The following is a 14,503-nucleotide window of genomic DNA, read 5'->3' as shown; positions in this document are numbered from 1 at the left end:
GCCTGGACTGTTGACATAAGGCAGACTGAGTCTGTGGATTCATGCTGTTTATTCCATATTGTGACCTGCCTTAGTAGACATGGAGATTTATCAGACCTGGCAATATTTTTCCAGTACTCCAATGTTTTTCCGGTTTCAGTGAGACTGTACCCACTGTAGCCTTGTTTCATGTGTTTAGCTCGCAGGAGAGGTGGCAGATATGGTCTTCTGCTGTTTTAGTCCATCCACCTCAAGGTTCAAAGAATTGTTCATTCAGAGATGCTTTTCTGCTCACCATTGTTGTAAAGAGTGGTTATTTGAGCTACTGTAACTTTCCTGTCATCTTCAACCAACCTGGCCATTCTCCTTTGACCTTTCTCATTAACGAGGCATTTCTGCCCACAAAACTGCCATTCGCTGCATGTTTTCTGTCATTGATATCATTCAGTGTGAACTCTAGAGGCTGTTGTGTTTGCAAATCCTAGGTGATCCGCAGACACTCAAACCACACTGTCAGGCACCAGCAGCAGTTTCACAGTCATATAGGTCACATTTTTTTATTTAGATGTTTGATCTGACCATTAACTGAACCTCGTGGCATCTTGCTAGCATCATAAGGAACTGTGGCATTTTGTTCTCACCAACCTTCAAAACATGTCTACATCTTAGTGTGATTTTTGTTTTATGGCTCCATGTTACCATGTTCACATTTCTTCACAATCCACCTGCATTCTGCTTTAACTATTTTTTAAATCCATTGATCAGATGTTCTTGTAAAAGGCATTCTAAATATCTTTCCAGCTTAAAATTTTATTGATGTGTCATATCCATCTATAGTTTTATGGCTGAAGTACAGAAGTTTTGTACTGGTTTTTAAGAGGAAAATTCATTTCACATATCTTTTACATCGAATCATATGATGCAGCTGTGTAATGTATTTAGGGGTCCAAGCATGCAGTGCCCTATTGTATTTGCTAGGATTTTCTTATTATTCTTCTTTTGGACTAAAACAATATGGGGAGCAGAGACCATAACATGTAAAAACACAATTTGGTGGAGTGGTGCAGAATTCCCCCCATTACTCAGGCAAGCAGAATCATACCTATTGACCTGATGGTGGCGCCATAGCGCAGTGTTTTACGTTCTGGCCGATATCTCCGGAACCTTGAGTGATAGAAACAAAATTCTTTTTTTCCTCAAAACATTCCCTGCCTCATGTCAAGAAGATTGCAATTGGGACTACGAAGCTCTGCCTACTTAGATTTTTTTTTTTACTAATTTGCATAATGTGAAAAATCTACTTTTCTTGTCCTAGAGTCTAGACCAGGGTTGCCCAAATCCAGTCCTGGGGGGCCGGAGCCCTGTGTAGCTTAGTTCTTTCCCTGTTCCACCATAAAGGATTCAGGTCAAGAGCTGTGTGGTAATTAGCACAAGGAGTTAAATCAAGTGTGTTAAATGAGGGGAAACCCAAAAATGTGCAGGGCTCTGGCCCTCCAGGACTGGATTTGGGCACCCCTGGTCTAGACCATCCGAATCACACAACTGTAGCCCTACCATTTTGAGACCATACAGACGAAAAGTTGTTTGTAGGATTTTGATCATGCAAATTGTTCTGATGCTACAGACAGAGGAATTTCTTACACGTAGCCTTTTTGCACTTAATTACCAATTTCTCATCAAACTTGCTATGTGTAGTTGTTGCAATTTTTCAAAGCCGCTCCCCAAATTTTGTAAAAAGTAACCCAAAAGGGGGTGCTGTAACCCAAAATAGCGTATAACTCAGAAACAAGTGGACACAGAAAGATGATACTATGTATACATATTCATGGCCAGATGTTCCACCTCATCATTTAGTAATAATCATAATCGATACTTTATTGATCCCTGTGGGGAAATTGTCTTTATGCCTCCCTCAACTTGCCCTTTGCAGAGTAAGCTGACCGTGAAGGGCAGCCACCTGTAGCAGCACCCAGGGAGCTGGGGGTTAAGGGCCTTGCTCAAGGACCCACAGACGTGCTGAGGCTGGGTTTGAACCGACCTTGTGATTACAGGTACACAGGCTTAGCCCACTGTAAAAGTTCATCTACTCATTGAGCATAGCTGATAATAGCCAATCAGATTTCAGGATGCTATAATTGCCCTTGTATGTAACCTAGGATAATGAAATTTCCTCCACTGTTCAGGGCTGCAAAGAGACATTGGGCAGCCTAATCATTGTGCTGCAGTGCCATGTTTTACATTTTTTCTGAACTGTGGGTAAAAGAAAGTAAATTCTCTTTTCTTCACATTCCTTGGCTTCAGGGAAAATGTGCAAAATCTACTTTTTTGAACTTTTCTTAAACCTTTCATGTGATTCACACAAAACATCTTGACACCATTTAGACAAAAAGTTTGATAAGAGTAATTCCAGAGTATTCCAGTCCTATACACAATTGATATCTTGTGTGTTCTCACCAAACTTACTTTGTCTAGATGGTGTGACCTTCTGAGGCAACTTTCCAAATTTCATAAAAATCCATTGGGGTGCTATAATTCAACCATTGAACATAAAATATATAATGTAACATAAAAATATTCAATTTGTTGCAAGTGTTCATGGCGCCTATTCAGGCCACAGTGCTTGGGCCCTGTTAACCACCTCCTGCAGATGTTTTGTTGGATTTGGTATATGGTGTTTTAAACATAAGACAAGGACTATATTTGAAAAATTGAGTTATGAACTGAAAGCTTTCAGAAAACTTAGTTGTAATGTGCTCAGACACCAATTTAGTGTCACTTTTCATCTCCATTCAGTCCTTGAATGAAGCAATGCACGTAAATCAGCATTTGTTGAGACATAGTCACAATCAGTCATTAAATAAAGTGAACTGCATTGTCTCAGTTTTCCAGCTGAAATATTTCTAGACCAAAGACTTGATTTCAATGGTATCAGTAAGCTTCTACATTCCATATCCTCGACTGAGGCAGTAACAATGTAAGCAACTGAGCCTTTAAAAAGAAATAAAATAAAATAAAAAAAAAATCTGGGAAAGCAAAGTTTGGAAATGGATGGATGGCAGTTCAATGTTTTGCTCATCCATTAACATGCACCACCTAATTTATCCACTTATCATTACAGACTGTTTGGATCATTTTAACCATTGTTGGTGGACAAAATCTGGAAGCTGGTGGCTTGTGTCCAGGTCCTGTGAGATAATAAACAGACTGAAACATGGCTAGACTCCAGTCACTTCAGATGACCCTCCTGACCACACTACTGAGAAGCCTGCTCCAATAGCAGCAAACAGTGCAGATTTTTTTGGTTTTTGGTTCCAGTATGCTGGGGGTCTATGAGAGCTGAAGCCTGACCCATTACACACCAGTCACCTATTCTGACAAATAATAGGTAAGCAAGGTGTTTATTACTGTGAACTGAACTATACAAGCAACAAAACAAGTACACTAAATTAGAAGTCTTCAAGATGGCTGTATTGTGTTATATAAGTTTTACATACTGCCCAAGTCATTATTCCAGCCTCAGACAGAAAAATAAAAAATAGTTTTTAAATAGTTTTACATATAGCTTTAAAATGGCCTAAAAAAGGAATCCAACACATCATTATCTGTTTCACTTACCCTAAGTAGCAGTAATTGACATTGTGGAATAGCTTGCCTGCAAACATGCAAGGTACTGTTTCACTCTGTCTTTATATCATGACTGATGGCTCATTACTTTGCTATCTGTTTGTTGTGCATGTTGACTGAAGTGACAAACAATTGAAAAACGTGGAGCAGTTGAGGTTAAGGGCCTTGCTCAAAGGCCCAATGGTGAAATCACTATTCCGATCACAGTCCAAACCTGCAGACCCACAGTACACATTTAAAACATGTGGCTGACTTCTAATTACAGCACTTAGCAAAGTCAGCTGATAGTACTTTGTATCTGGCCCCCTAAAGTACCAAAAGAAAGCACAACTAATTATAATTGTAGAAAAAGTAGCGGGCTAATAATTTTACACTGCATGTAAAATTAAAATACTAACAGGAAGATGCTGTAAATAAAATTGTTTTCTATTTTTTCATGAACAGATACATACATACACACATACAGACACACACACAAATGTTTGTATTCACATCTTTGTGGGGATCATCCATTCATGTCTATGGGAAACACCCCACTGCCAACTATGACAACCTTAACTCCTACTCAGTCCTAACCTTAACCATAAGTAACCAAACACATAAGTCCCCACAACATTTTAATAAAAGCATTTATCTTTATACATAAGTCAATCCATGTTTTATTCATTTTTTCCATATTATCACCTGAAAAAACATAGTACTGTGAATATTAATTATGTGTAGTATCTGAATAATGGATGAGTACAAAAAGACAAAGCGGTTTTGTGTTATAATGAAGAAAATACAAAATATAATATGTTACATTCCTTGGTGGTAATGGCTAACTTCCTAGTATGTAAGCATGTCTAAATTTTAACCAGGGCATAAACAAACATGGGCTGAACCAATACAGCTTTCTGGCCCAGCCATTCATTGCACAATCACTAACAATGTGGTTCTTTCTATTCCAGCTTGTTCTGACTTGTCTGATTGACAAATATAAATGCACAACAACACCGTAAGTCCTTTTTAAACTGTATGTTTGTTTTGTATATCTTGGATATGTCTTATGTAGTTCATGAATTTTATTAAATATAATTTATTGTATATATTATGTTTTAAATTACATTTCAATTTGCTTATAGACTACTTATTACTTATTTTGACGAAAATGTAATAGTAAATGTTTTAAAAGTCAAATCAACAAATACAAATCAAATAATTATGATAATTTAGCAATTATTAAATATGTAGATGATTGTACTCTCTATTAGTGATATCAAGTAATTTAATACCTTTTAGCAAAAACCAGTATTAAATACAGCCCAATCGTTACTGCAGTGTAGCTACATTTTGATTAATGATGTAACAAATATTTGTGTAATTTGAAAACAAATTGTTGTATAATGACTATAAATTTTATAACAATAAAATAATGCAACAACAACTTCTTGGGTGTTTTCCCGCTGCTTATTTGTTTCAGTGATCAGGTCTTTTCAATCACACCAAGACTGCAAGCGGATGTGGAACTGCTCAAGAATGTATCCAGCATGCATGAGGTTATTCATCAGCCATCTTTTTTGTCCACCTGTTAGTCCATTCAATTTAATTTAATTATGTTTTTATAGCACTGCTGTGACAAACTTCTTTTCTGAGCACCTAATATTCTGAGTTTTTATTATCTGGGACACCAAAACATTTTCATTTGATTTTGTTGCCATACAGTGCATTACAATAAATTATAATATTATATTAATATTGCTACAATGTAATACAGATAGTAAGCTATATTCTATATGTTGTTCTACTAGACAGTACTATGGCAGCCAGCCTCACCTGATCAAATCACAATCAATGCAGAAGTTCACCTGTTTATTCCTGCCTCCAGTCAAAAGCCCATCATAAAGCTGCTACAAAGATATGACATCACACACAGGTGATTTTTTTCCTTTCACAACATCCGTATTTTTTCATTCACATATTTTTTTTATACAACTCATTCTTTTAATTCATAATAACAATAATGGGTAAAATTCAAACTACATATGAAGTTTGTAAGCTCTATTCATCTCCCAATTCCTGAATGAATCCTCAAAATAGAACTAGGACTTTCCATAAAAATCATTTTATTTATGTATTTTTTCAGGGTTTTGCTGGCAAACGCTCAAGAGCTGATTGAGGCACAGAAAAGGAACTATTCCACAGACCCCAGGAGCAGCACATCTTATTATGAAAGATACCATCCCTTGGAGGATGTAAGAACATATTTTCGTGTGAAGTATTTGTATTTAAGCTGTGTCTTGGTAAAATCATTAAAGAGAGCAGCCTTAAATATCATTACTCTCTGTGTTTTGTTATTAATTTGCTTTAAAAATGAAAGATATTCAACCAAGATGTGTCTCCTCAACAGATCTATCACTGGATCAATAAAACAAGTCGAGAATATTCCGAAAGGTTACAGGTCATACTAATCGGATCATCTGTTGAGAAACAACCTCTTTTTGTTCTGAAGGTAAAATTCTTCTCCTAGATCTTTTATGATAAAGCATGCAGAAATATTCATGATAAATAAAATGTCAAAATAAATTTCCATGCTGTGTTTTAATTTTTCACCTCAGCTATCGAGATGAAATGTCATGTGATAGTATTAGATTATACAGTGAGAAGCAAAAACATTGGGACACTAAAGGTAAAATGAGTTATTTTTGTTATATATTCATAAAAATGAGTCAAAAGATCAGCTGATATACCATGTTCTCCAGCCATTCTCCAGGTCAGTTAATCCCCTCCATCAAACCGTTCTCCAGCCATTATTCCATTAAATGGTCATATTACTGCAGGAAACACAGGGTACACCCTTAATGGGGTGACAAAAAAACACACAAAATTCTAATATATTTCTTGAATTAATTTATATATACTTTTTCCTCAGCTGTCCGGTAAAGGACATCAGCCTAAGAAAGCTATTTGGATGGACTGTGGCATTCATGCCAGAGAGTGGATATCCCCTGCATTCTGCATGTGGTTTGTTCAATATGTTAGTAACATATGTATATTGTCAAGCCGTTATATTTTATGTCCTTCTTAGTGTACTGTATGTTATACGGAAGAGGATTAGGGCCACCATGAAAATATTATTTGAATTCTGACTTTAATGTCAGAATTCTGACTTTTTTTCTAAACTCAGAATTCTGACATTAAAGTCAGAATTCAAATAATATTTTCATGGTGGCCCTAATCCTCTTCTGTAATCTTAGCACTGACAGATCATTTAAAAACAGAATTGCCGTAGAGTTACAACTACAATTTTGTCGGAAGATATTGTTCCCATACTAAAATATATATTTCCTATTCCTTCTTTTCTGTTCCACAGTCTGTCATGTTTTATAATCAACATTCTGACATCACTGAAATCCTGGATAAAATGGATATCTATGTCCTACCAGTTATGAATCCTGATGGATATAAATACTCATGGATAGAGGTAAGGGGTTCAAATAGCAAAAAAAGTTAAAATGTTTTGAGAACAGGTAGTTGTGAGACATACTTTATTAATATACTTATATATAACATATTAATATATTTTACTATATATTTCGCAACTACTTTTAGAGTCCATGTTCAGTACTGTACAACAATATTCATTTTTATAGTATGTTTATGAACATTACCATAAATTAAATTATACATAAAACTGAAAATAACTTTTTTTAAAAATGAACATATTCCTGATAGAAATTGCTTCAGTATTTCAGGCATTTACTCAGTCTGTATATTTGATACGTGCAGTTTTTTTCTACCCATAATTGAGAGCACTGAATTCTCATTGGTCAGAACCGAATGTGGAGAAAGAATCGTTCCAGAAATGTAGACAATGCCTGTGTAGGGACAGATCTCAACAGAAACTTTGATGCAAACTGGTGCAGTAAGTGTTGTTATTAAAAGTAATATACTTTTAAAGGTCTTTATATGTATGTTTGTTTATTAGTTTGTTTAATTATAAAGAATGATAATGTGGTAGTATACGTTCGTGAAAGTACAGTGATAAACTAATGTGCAAAAGTAATTAGGAGGTTATAACTGTATTTTTATGCTTGTATTATCAAAATTATAACAAACAGGACGAAGTTGAATAAAGTAACTGGTATCGGGAATATAATGTGGCCGTGGTTTGACCTTTTATTACGGCTGATCATACAGCTAAGGGATCATCGGATAACCCCTGTGATGAGACATACTGCGGTAGATTTCCAGAGTCAGAACCAGAAGCTGCAGCTGTGTCTAACTTCATACGGAGCAGAAAGGATCTGGTGAAGCTGTACCTCTCCATCCATTCATACTCACAGATGCTGATCTTTCCATATTCATGTTCCTATCAAGAGGTCCCCAATCACCAAGAACTCGTAGGTCATTTAATCTGGTTAATTAACAATGTTCTTTGTCAATTTATAATATCCCTGATATCGTACTAATATGAGATAAATGTTTCTAAATTATTTTCCTTTTACTTTCAGTATGAGATTGCACGGGAAGCAGCAATGAAAATCAAAATACATTACAAAAACAATTACAAGTTTGGGGCTGGAGCAAAATCTTTCTGTAAGTTACTCTTCCTCAATAATAAATAACAAAATATTTCTGATATATTCAGGCATATTGTTACATTTATCAAAATAATGCTTAATATTGGAATAAATAACAAGCATCGATCTGTTCCTTTCGATGTTCAGATCTTGCTCCAGGTGGTTCTGATGACTGGGCATATAATCTTGGGATTGATTATTCTTTCACGTTTGAGCTTCAAGACAATGGCCGCTATGGATTCCTTCTCCCTCCGTCACATATTTCTAAGGCTTGCAGTGAAGCTCTTACAGCAGTGAAGAGCATTGCCCTCAGTGTCATCAAGAAAAGGCGTTTCAGCTAAAACTCTTCACAAAAATTCAGAATTATTGAAATGCTGTCATTCTTTTTAATATAATACTATACTGTATTGGCAAAGTCCTTCTACATGTGAGAGGGATATGATGTTGGGAACAACCATTGAAATTAATTTTTCCAGTATGTTAAAATGGGAAATAAATCATAAGCTATACTCCTGTATCTCAGTGTATGTTGTCTGCAGATTCTCCCACTGTGGGTTTCTCTGGTTTCCTTCGGTGTAGTATAGGTGAACTGATGTTTATAAATTTCACTAACCACAAGTCAGTGTAAATTTTGTCAAAATTACTGAGGGACGAACCAATATCACACTCACAAAAAATGACAAAAATATGCAGCAGCATTTTGAACCCAACATGTTGCTGTTTTGTCAATATGTTTAGCATCTCCTACATATGCAAGTCGCTTCCAGACACAGAAAAATGGAGATCAATACATAGTTTGTAAGGATGTGAGTATACTATGAGCTACTTCAGGTTTTACAAACTACTTTAAAACTGAAAGGCTCCTGTGCTTGGCTAATTAGTTCAGTTCTTCTTGTGCTTTTACTGGTTTGTTTCCTTGATTAAAAGACTCATCCAGCTGTTTCACGTTAACATTCTTGACACATGCATGATTATTGGAGACTGACCAATCAGCACAAAGCAAGAACACGGTGCTAAAGTGAAATTCAGGTCTTTTTTAATTGAACTGGTAGTTTACAAACCCTGACTTTGCTCATAGTGTGCCCTCTGACATGGATTAGGTCAGGGGTGGGCAATCTTATCTGCAAAGGGCCGGTGTGTATGCAGGTTTTCGCTGCAACTCCCTAATTAGGCCACTAATTAGAGGACTGATTGGCTGAGTCCTCACACCTGGGTTTGAACAGACCTAAAGGTTATCCCAAAAACCTGCATACACACCGGCCTTTGCGGATAAGATTGTCCACCCCTAGATGAGGTGATCACTCTACCTGAGTTTAACAGTCAACTAAACCAGCTTGCGAGCATTTTAGGATTACTGCAGTGGTCTCCAACCATTTTTACAGTGAGAGCTACTTTTACACACAAAAAAAATCTAGCAAGCTATCGCGTCGCGACGGTAAATCCTGTCGATCTGGGGTCCCCCTTTCAACCTCTGGATTACTGTAAATTCCTATAGCAACAAACACGCGCGCATTTTGATATCTGGAAAGAAATATCCATACTTTGTGGTAACGCTGAGAGTAATTGCTAAATCCGCTTTCTGTAAAAAAAAAAAAAAAAAAAAAACACCACTGATAAGTAAACAAACAACTTGACTTTGGTGGTGGTAACAGAAAAAGATTCTGAAGATTTTTTTCAGAAAAACATACTTTGCACATACAAAAATCGAAGCTACGCGTATCTACCTACGTCTTATGACATCAACTTCATGCGACACGCAGAAGAAGGACCCTGACTTTGCTCGTGCTGCACGTCGACGGAGCGTTTTGTTCTGCGAAAATGTGAATTGCGATTCGGCGTTAGACGTGTTATTCCTACGGAGTATTTTGGTATTTTTGCACCTATTCCCCGCAGCTTATCGTTTTGATCTACGACGATCTCTAAGATGTCTGTCACGGAAATGTTCAGCAACATTCAGGTTTTCCTATGTGCAGATCAAGATATTCGAGAGGTAACTAATAAAGTGAACTGGAGTCTAGGTAGTTAGCGTGTATGAACAGTATGCATCATTCATTTGCTTTATACATGTCTTTCATTATTATGCGTAACCGTATACAGGACGAATACAATTATTCCAAGAGCTGTAAATATAATAACAGAAAATTTTTGTTAATCTAGCTACGAATTTAACACGTTTCATTAACTTCTGTCTTTCCCCCTCAGGATATTAGGAAAGTCGTCCAAACTCTAGAACAGACTGCAAGGGAGATTTTAACTGTGCTTCAGAGTGTCCATCAGCCATCTGGTTTCAAAGAAAGTAAATTCAGTTTTCTATACATTTCTAAATAGTGAGACTAGACTACATTGATCAGATCCACATGTCACAGCCTCAGCTGTGGTACAGTGTCTTTGTCTAATTATAATTACTTATTTTTCCTATCCTACCAGTTCCAAGCAAATGCTTAAGGGCTCGGGAGTTGTTTTGCATAATAAGGGATCATATCGGAGACCTGAAGACAAAGTTCCCCGTGGAGCAGTACTACAGGTTAGTTTGATTTGTCTGGCTACTCCTATAATAAATTAATAAATGTAGTGTTAAAGTTCAGAGCATCCATTTTTACATTCTTATATTTTAGGAGGCCAACATATGAAAAAATGTGATAACCAAATGAAATGACTTGGCTGTTTTTTCTTCTTCTTTGAGGTCAGTTAATCCTCAGGCATTTAATCTGCTGTATGTAATCTGTTTCACACAGATTCCATGAGCACTGGAGATTTGTCCTGCAGCGTGTTACATTTCTGGCAGCATTTGTAGTTTACCTGGAGAGTGAATCCCTGGTCACACGAGAAGAGGTGGCACAAATTCTTGGAAGTACGTACTTGTAATGCCTGTTCAGTCTTGACTTGATTCTTTGAGAGATTAAACCATATGATTTGTAACTGTTTCCTCTTGATCCACTCTGCAGTTGAAGTGGACAGAGAAAAAGGCTTTCATCTGGATGTTGAAGATTACTTAGCTGGGGTGCTCATCATGGCCAGTGAACTTGTGAGAGTCCATGCATTCTTTATGTTTTGTGTAATTGTGATGCATTTCTAAGTTAGTTTATGCTTTTTTGATAGTACTGCAGTAATTGCTACAAAAAATTGACTCATTCATAAACAGTCAAAGCATAACACATAAGCATCCATTATAAACATAAGGGGTTTCATGTCAGGAATGCCAGTTTTATTGTACATATTTGCAATTTTTTTTAAAAGTCCAGTCCACTCCTGTTCAGTGCATTAACTTTAATATTGCATCAAAATGTAAAAAAGTTTCAACTTGAGATCTCTCATAATGCGAGTTTGGTTTTACAATGCTTGCATTATACAGTATTTTCTTTTAATCTGATGTTGAAATGCTCCCAAACTTTTGATAGTTTCTGCTGTTTTCTGCCAGTAGTTTCTTTTGCTCTTCCCCATTTTCATTTTCCTCTTGGTGCTACAGTTAATGTCATCCATGGACTGCTGCAGTCTGTGTATGAGTTCATAAAGCGTAAAGAATCTGCCTTGAGGATTTTTATTAATCAAATAATTTTGAGTTATCATTTCAGCCATACAGTATTGAATTTCATTCATTTTGTACCTTCTCTATGCCTGTGGATTGGAGTCCTAAACCTTTTTTTCCAAGATTCCTAATCTTTCCTTCATATACTGTGAATATTTAAGTACCGTAATTAACTTAAAATACAAATATAAAAGTACAATTGTTTTGTGTGATATTTGCTTAAACATTTATAGAAGAGGCTCAGACAACATTTTAGGGATTTTTAATGCAGGAATACAGAAGGGATTTGCAAACTTGTAGTTCACAGCTGAATTTAATGTGGGGGAACAATCTAACCGTAATGATATGCAAGATGTCTCAGTTTTACATTTATCACCTTTAATAAAGTTTCATGCACCCCTCCCTACTTTCAGTCTAGGTTAGCAGTGAACAGTGTGACGGCAGGGGACTACAGCCGGCCACTGCGCATCTCTAACTTCATCAACGAGCTGGACTCTGGCTTTCGGCTGCTAAACCTGAAGAATGATCCATTGCGGAAGCGTTATGATGGTCTCAAGTATGATGTGAAGAAGATTGAGGAGGTTGTGTATGATCTGTCCATCCGTGGTCTCACCAAGGAGCAAGAGGCTGTTACAGACAAGTAGTTTAATGGATAGTGGGTTAGTTTTAATCATAGGCAAGTTTTGTTGTGCATGTTGGAACAAGGATGAAAGTGCAGTATTTCTAATGCAGGTCCTGCATTATTTTGACTAAAATTGTTGGAAAGCGGTCATTTGAAAAATCTCACGTCCTTTTTGCTTTGTTGATCAAACCTATGGAATGAATAACATTACATTGGAGAAGTTACCTTGTGTAAAGTTAGTAGATAATGAATAAATTTTATAGGCTTCACATCTTTTCTAATTGATTAGATTGTTCTACACAAATATTGCCATCAAATGACTCAAAGCACCCGGTTATCTAATTTCAGATGTGACTTAATAGTTGACTTGGAAATTACCCTTAATTTTCTGTTTTAAGATTCAATCGTTTTGTCCTCTACACATATTTTGACATGTCATATAAATGGCAGTGGAATGTAAAACTGTGCAAACTTTTCCTTCTGTGTTGCCTTTATTGTTGAAATGATTTGATGCTGAAACTTTCTTTTTAAATCAGTATCTAACAAACATTAGATGCCTGCAAAGAAAGAGCATGCAGGCACCCACTCCAGATGTAAGACCCATTTTTTTTGTGGCACTTGACTGTTTTTTGTTATAGCATTTTTTTTCATGCATGAATCTATTGTTGACTAATTGTTAGTTTCTGGTATGTTAGATCTCATTCATTTTGGCAGGCATAGCCAATCTATGCAACTGTAAAAACAAAATTAAAATGTTTAATTGGGGAAAAGCGTCCTTAAATTTCCTTATGGATATGTATGTGGTGGAGGTCTGGAGCATATCCCAGGTAGCAAAAGGCACAAGGTTTGGGTAGACTCTGGATCAGGATTAGACAACCCCAATCCTGGAGTGCTGGTATCCGGCATATTTTCTGTCTTACCTGATGAGTTACCATTTGCTCTGCCTGAGATCAGGTGTGGTTCTTTAGAAATTGGGTATGATGGAAAACCTGCTGGATTCTGACACTTAAGGATCAGGTTAGCTGTCCCTACTCTGGACCATCGTGCTCATACAATATGGGCATTATAGAGAGACAGTGTTATACTAATTTCTTGTTTTGGGGGCTATGGGAGGGAAGAACATGCAATCCCCACATTAAAAAACATGGTCTGACCTTTGGAAGTGTCAGGCCACTGTGCTGCTCAAATTATGGGAATTGGTTTCTGTAAATTTTGGATGTGGATATGTGCCCTATGATGGACTGGAACAAGAGTGTCCCTGCTTTAACTGTATTTCTGGTGGAACAGAATCTGTATCTGAAGTTGCTACAGTGGTCAGAGGCCTCCATAGTCAAAAGGCTGCAGGGGTAGGTGAGATTGGTCTGGAGATGTTGAAAGTACTGGGTGAATGACATATTATCTCAGTTATTAGCAGATGATGTGCTTTTAGCCCTGTCAAACCAGGAGTTTAAGTATCCTGAGAACATTTTCAAAAGTGATGGTGTGATGACAACAGATTTATAGCACAAGCCATTCATCAAATTAATAAAAGCATCACATTGGACATAGGGAATTACTCACCCACAACTGTCTGCAGCATGCAGCTAATGGCTGCAGTTTTGTAGACAATAAGGGGAGGTCCGTGGTGGTGAAGTCAGTTAAGTGATCTGTGGCATGCGGTTTACTGGACAATAACCAGTACGTCCCTATCCTCATTTGTGGTCATCAGCTACGGGCAATTACTGAAAGATTATCAAAATTAGGTTTCTCCCTTGATGGACTCACTCTCTGACAGGGTGAGGAGTCTGGAGGAACCTAAGAAATAGCTTGACTTCTCATACAAATTCTGAGGAATCATTTCAACTAGTCTGGGCATCTTATAAGAATGCCACTTGGACCCTCCCTCAAGGGGCTATTCTGAGCACGTCCCACTGGGTGGATGGTACAGGGAAGACCCAGGATAAACTTGAGGGCATGCATCTCCCAGCTGACTTGGAAACATCTGCACCTGACCCAAAAATGAGTTAGAGTCTGTGGTCTTTGGAAACAAATGTTTGGCATGACCTGCTCAGTAGGCTGCCACCACTGCCCCAGCCGTCACCAGGAAAACTGGTAGGACTATTAGATGAGATCGGTATACTTTTTGTGTGTGATTGTGATTATTTTCTTTGCAGAAATCAGTCAGAATCAACAGGAAAACCATATGTCTGC

The 14,503-nt window shown here is 37.1% G+C and overlaps 2 protein-coding genes across 4 annotated transcripts; both read left to right on the top strand.

Moving 5' to 3' along the window:
- The first annotated feature begins 1,898 nt into the window (after window positions 1-1,898).
- On the top strand, window positions 1,899-8,674 carry cpb2 (carboxypeptidase B2 (plasma)). 3 transcript variants are annotated; one of them, XM_023844602.2, is made up of 13 exons: window positions 1,899-2,030; window positions 3,098-3,364; window positions 4,554-4,600; window positions 5,066-5,141; window positions 5,394-5,518; window positions 5,729-5,837; window positions 5,993-6,094; window positions 6,515-6,619; window positions 6,956-7,066; window positions 7,417-7,507; window positions 7,783-7,985; window positions 8,097-8,181; window positions 8,313-8,674. In XM_023844602.2, exons 4-13 carry the CDS (start codon window positions 5,133-5,135, stop codon window positions 8,504-8,506), a joined length of 1,134 nt encoding a protein of 377 aa, XP_023700370.1. In that variant the 5' UTR covers window positions 1,899-2,030; window positions 3,098-3,364; window positions 4,554-4,600; window positions 5,066-5,132; the 3' UTR covers window positions 8,507-8,674. The 3 variants fall into 3 exon arrangements, with proteins under 3 accessions (XP_023700370.1, XP_072571556.1, XP_023700369.1); XM_072715455.1 differs by lacking the exon at window positions 1,899-2,030 and having other exon boundaries at window positions 3,081-3,364; XM_023844601.2 differs by lacking the exons at window positions 1,899-2,030; window positions 3,098-3,364 and having other exon boundaries at window positions 4,514-4,600.
- A 791-nt stretch (window positions 8,675-9,465) lies between these two features.
- Window positions 9,466-13,083, top strand: tsn (translin). Its single transcript, XM_023844644.2, has 6 exons — window positions 9,466-10,155; window positions 10,368-10,461; window positions 10,593-10,689; window positions 10,901-11,016; window positions 11,111-11,190; window positions 12,105-13,083. Exons 1-6 carry the CDS (start codon window positions 10,090-10,092, stop codon window positions 12,333-12,335), a joined length of 684 nt encoding a protein of 227 aa, XP_023700412.1. The 5' UTR covers window positions 9,466-10,089; the 3' UTR covers window positions 12,336-13,083.
- Window positions 13,084-14,503: the final 1,420 nt, after the last annotated feature.

This window comes from Paramormyrops kingsleyae, chromosome 1 (assembly GCF_048594095.1).
Source record: "Paramormyrops kingsleyae isolate MSU_618 chromosome 1, PKINGS_0.4, whole genome shotgun sequence".
In the NCBI taxonomy this organism is placed as follows: domain Eukaryota; kingdom Metazoa; phylum Chordata; class Actinopteri; order Osteoglossiformes; family Mormyridae; genus Paramormyrops; species Paramormyrops kingsleyae.
This window is presented reverse-complemented; position numbering and strand designations above follow the sequence as displayed.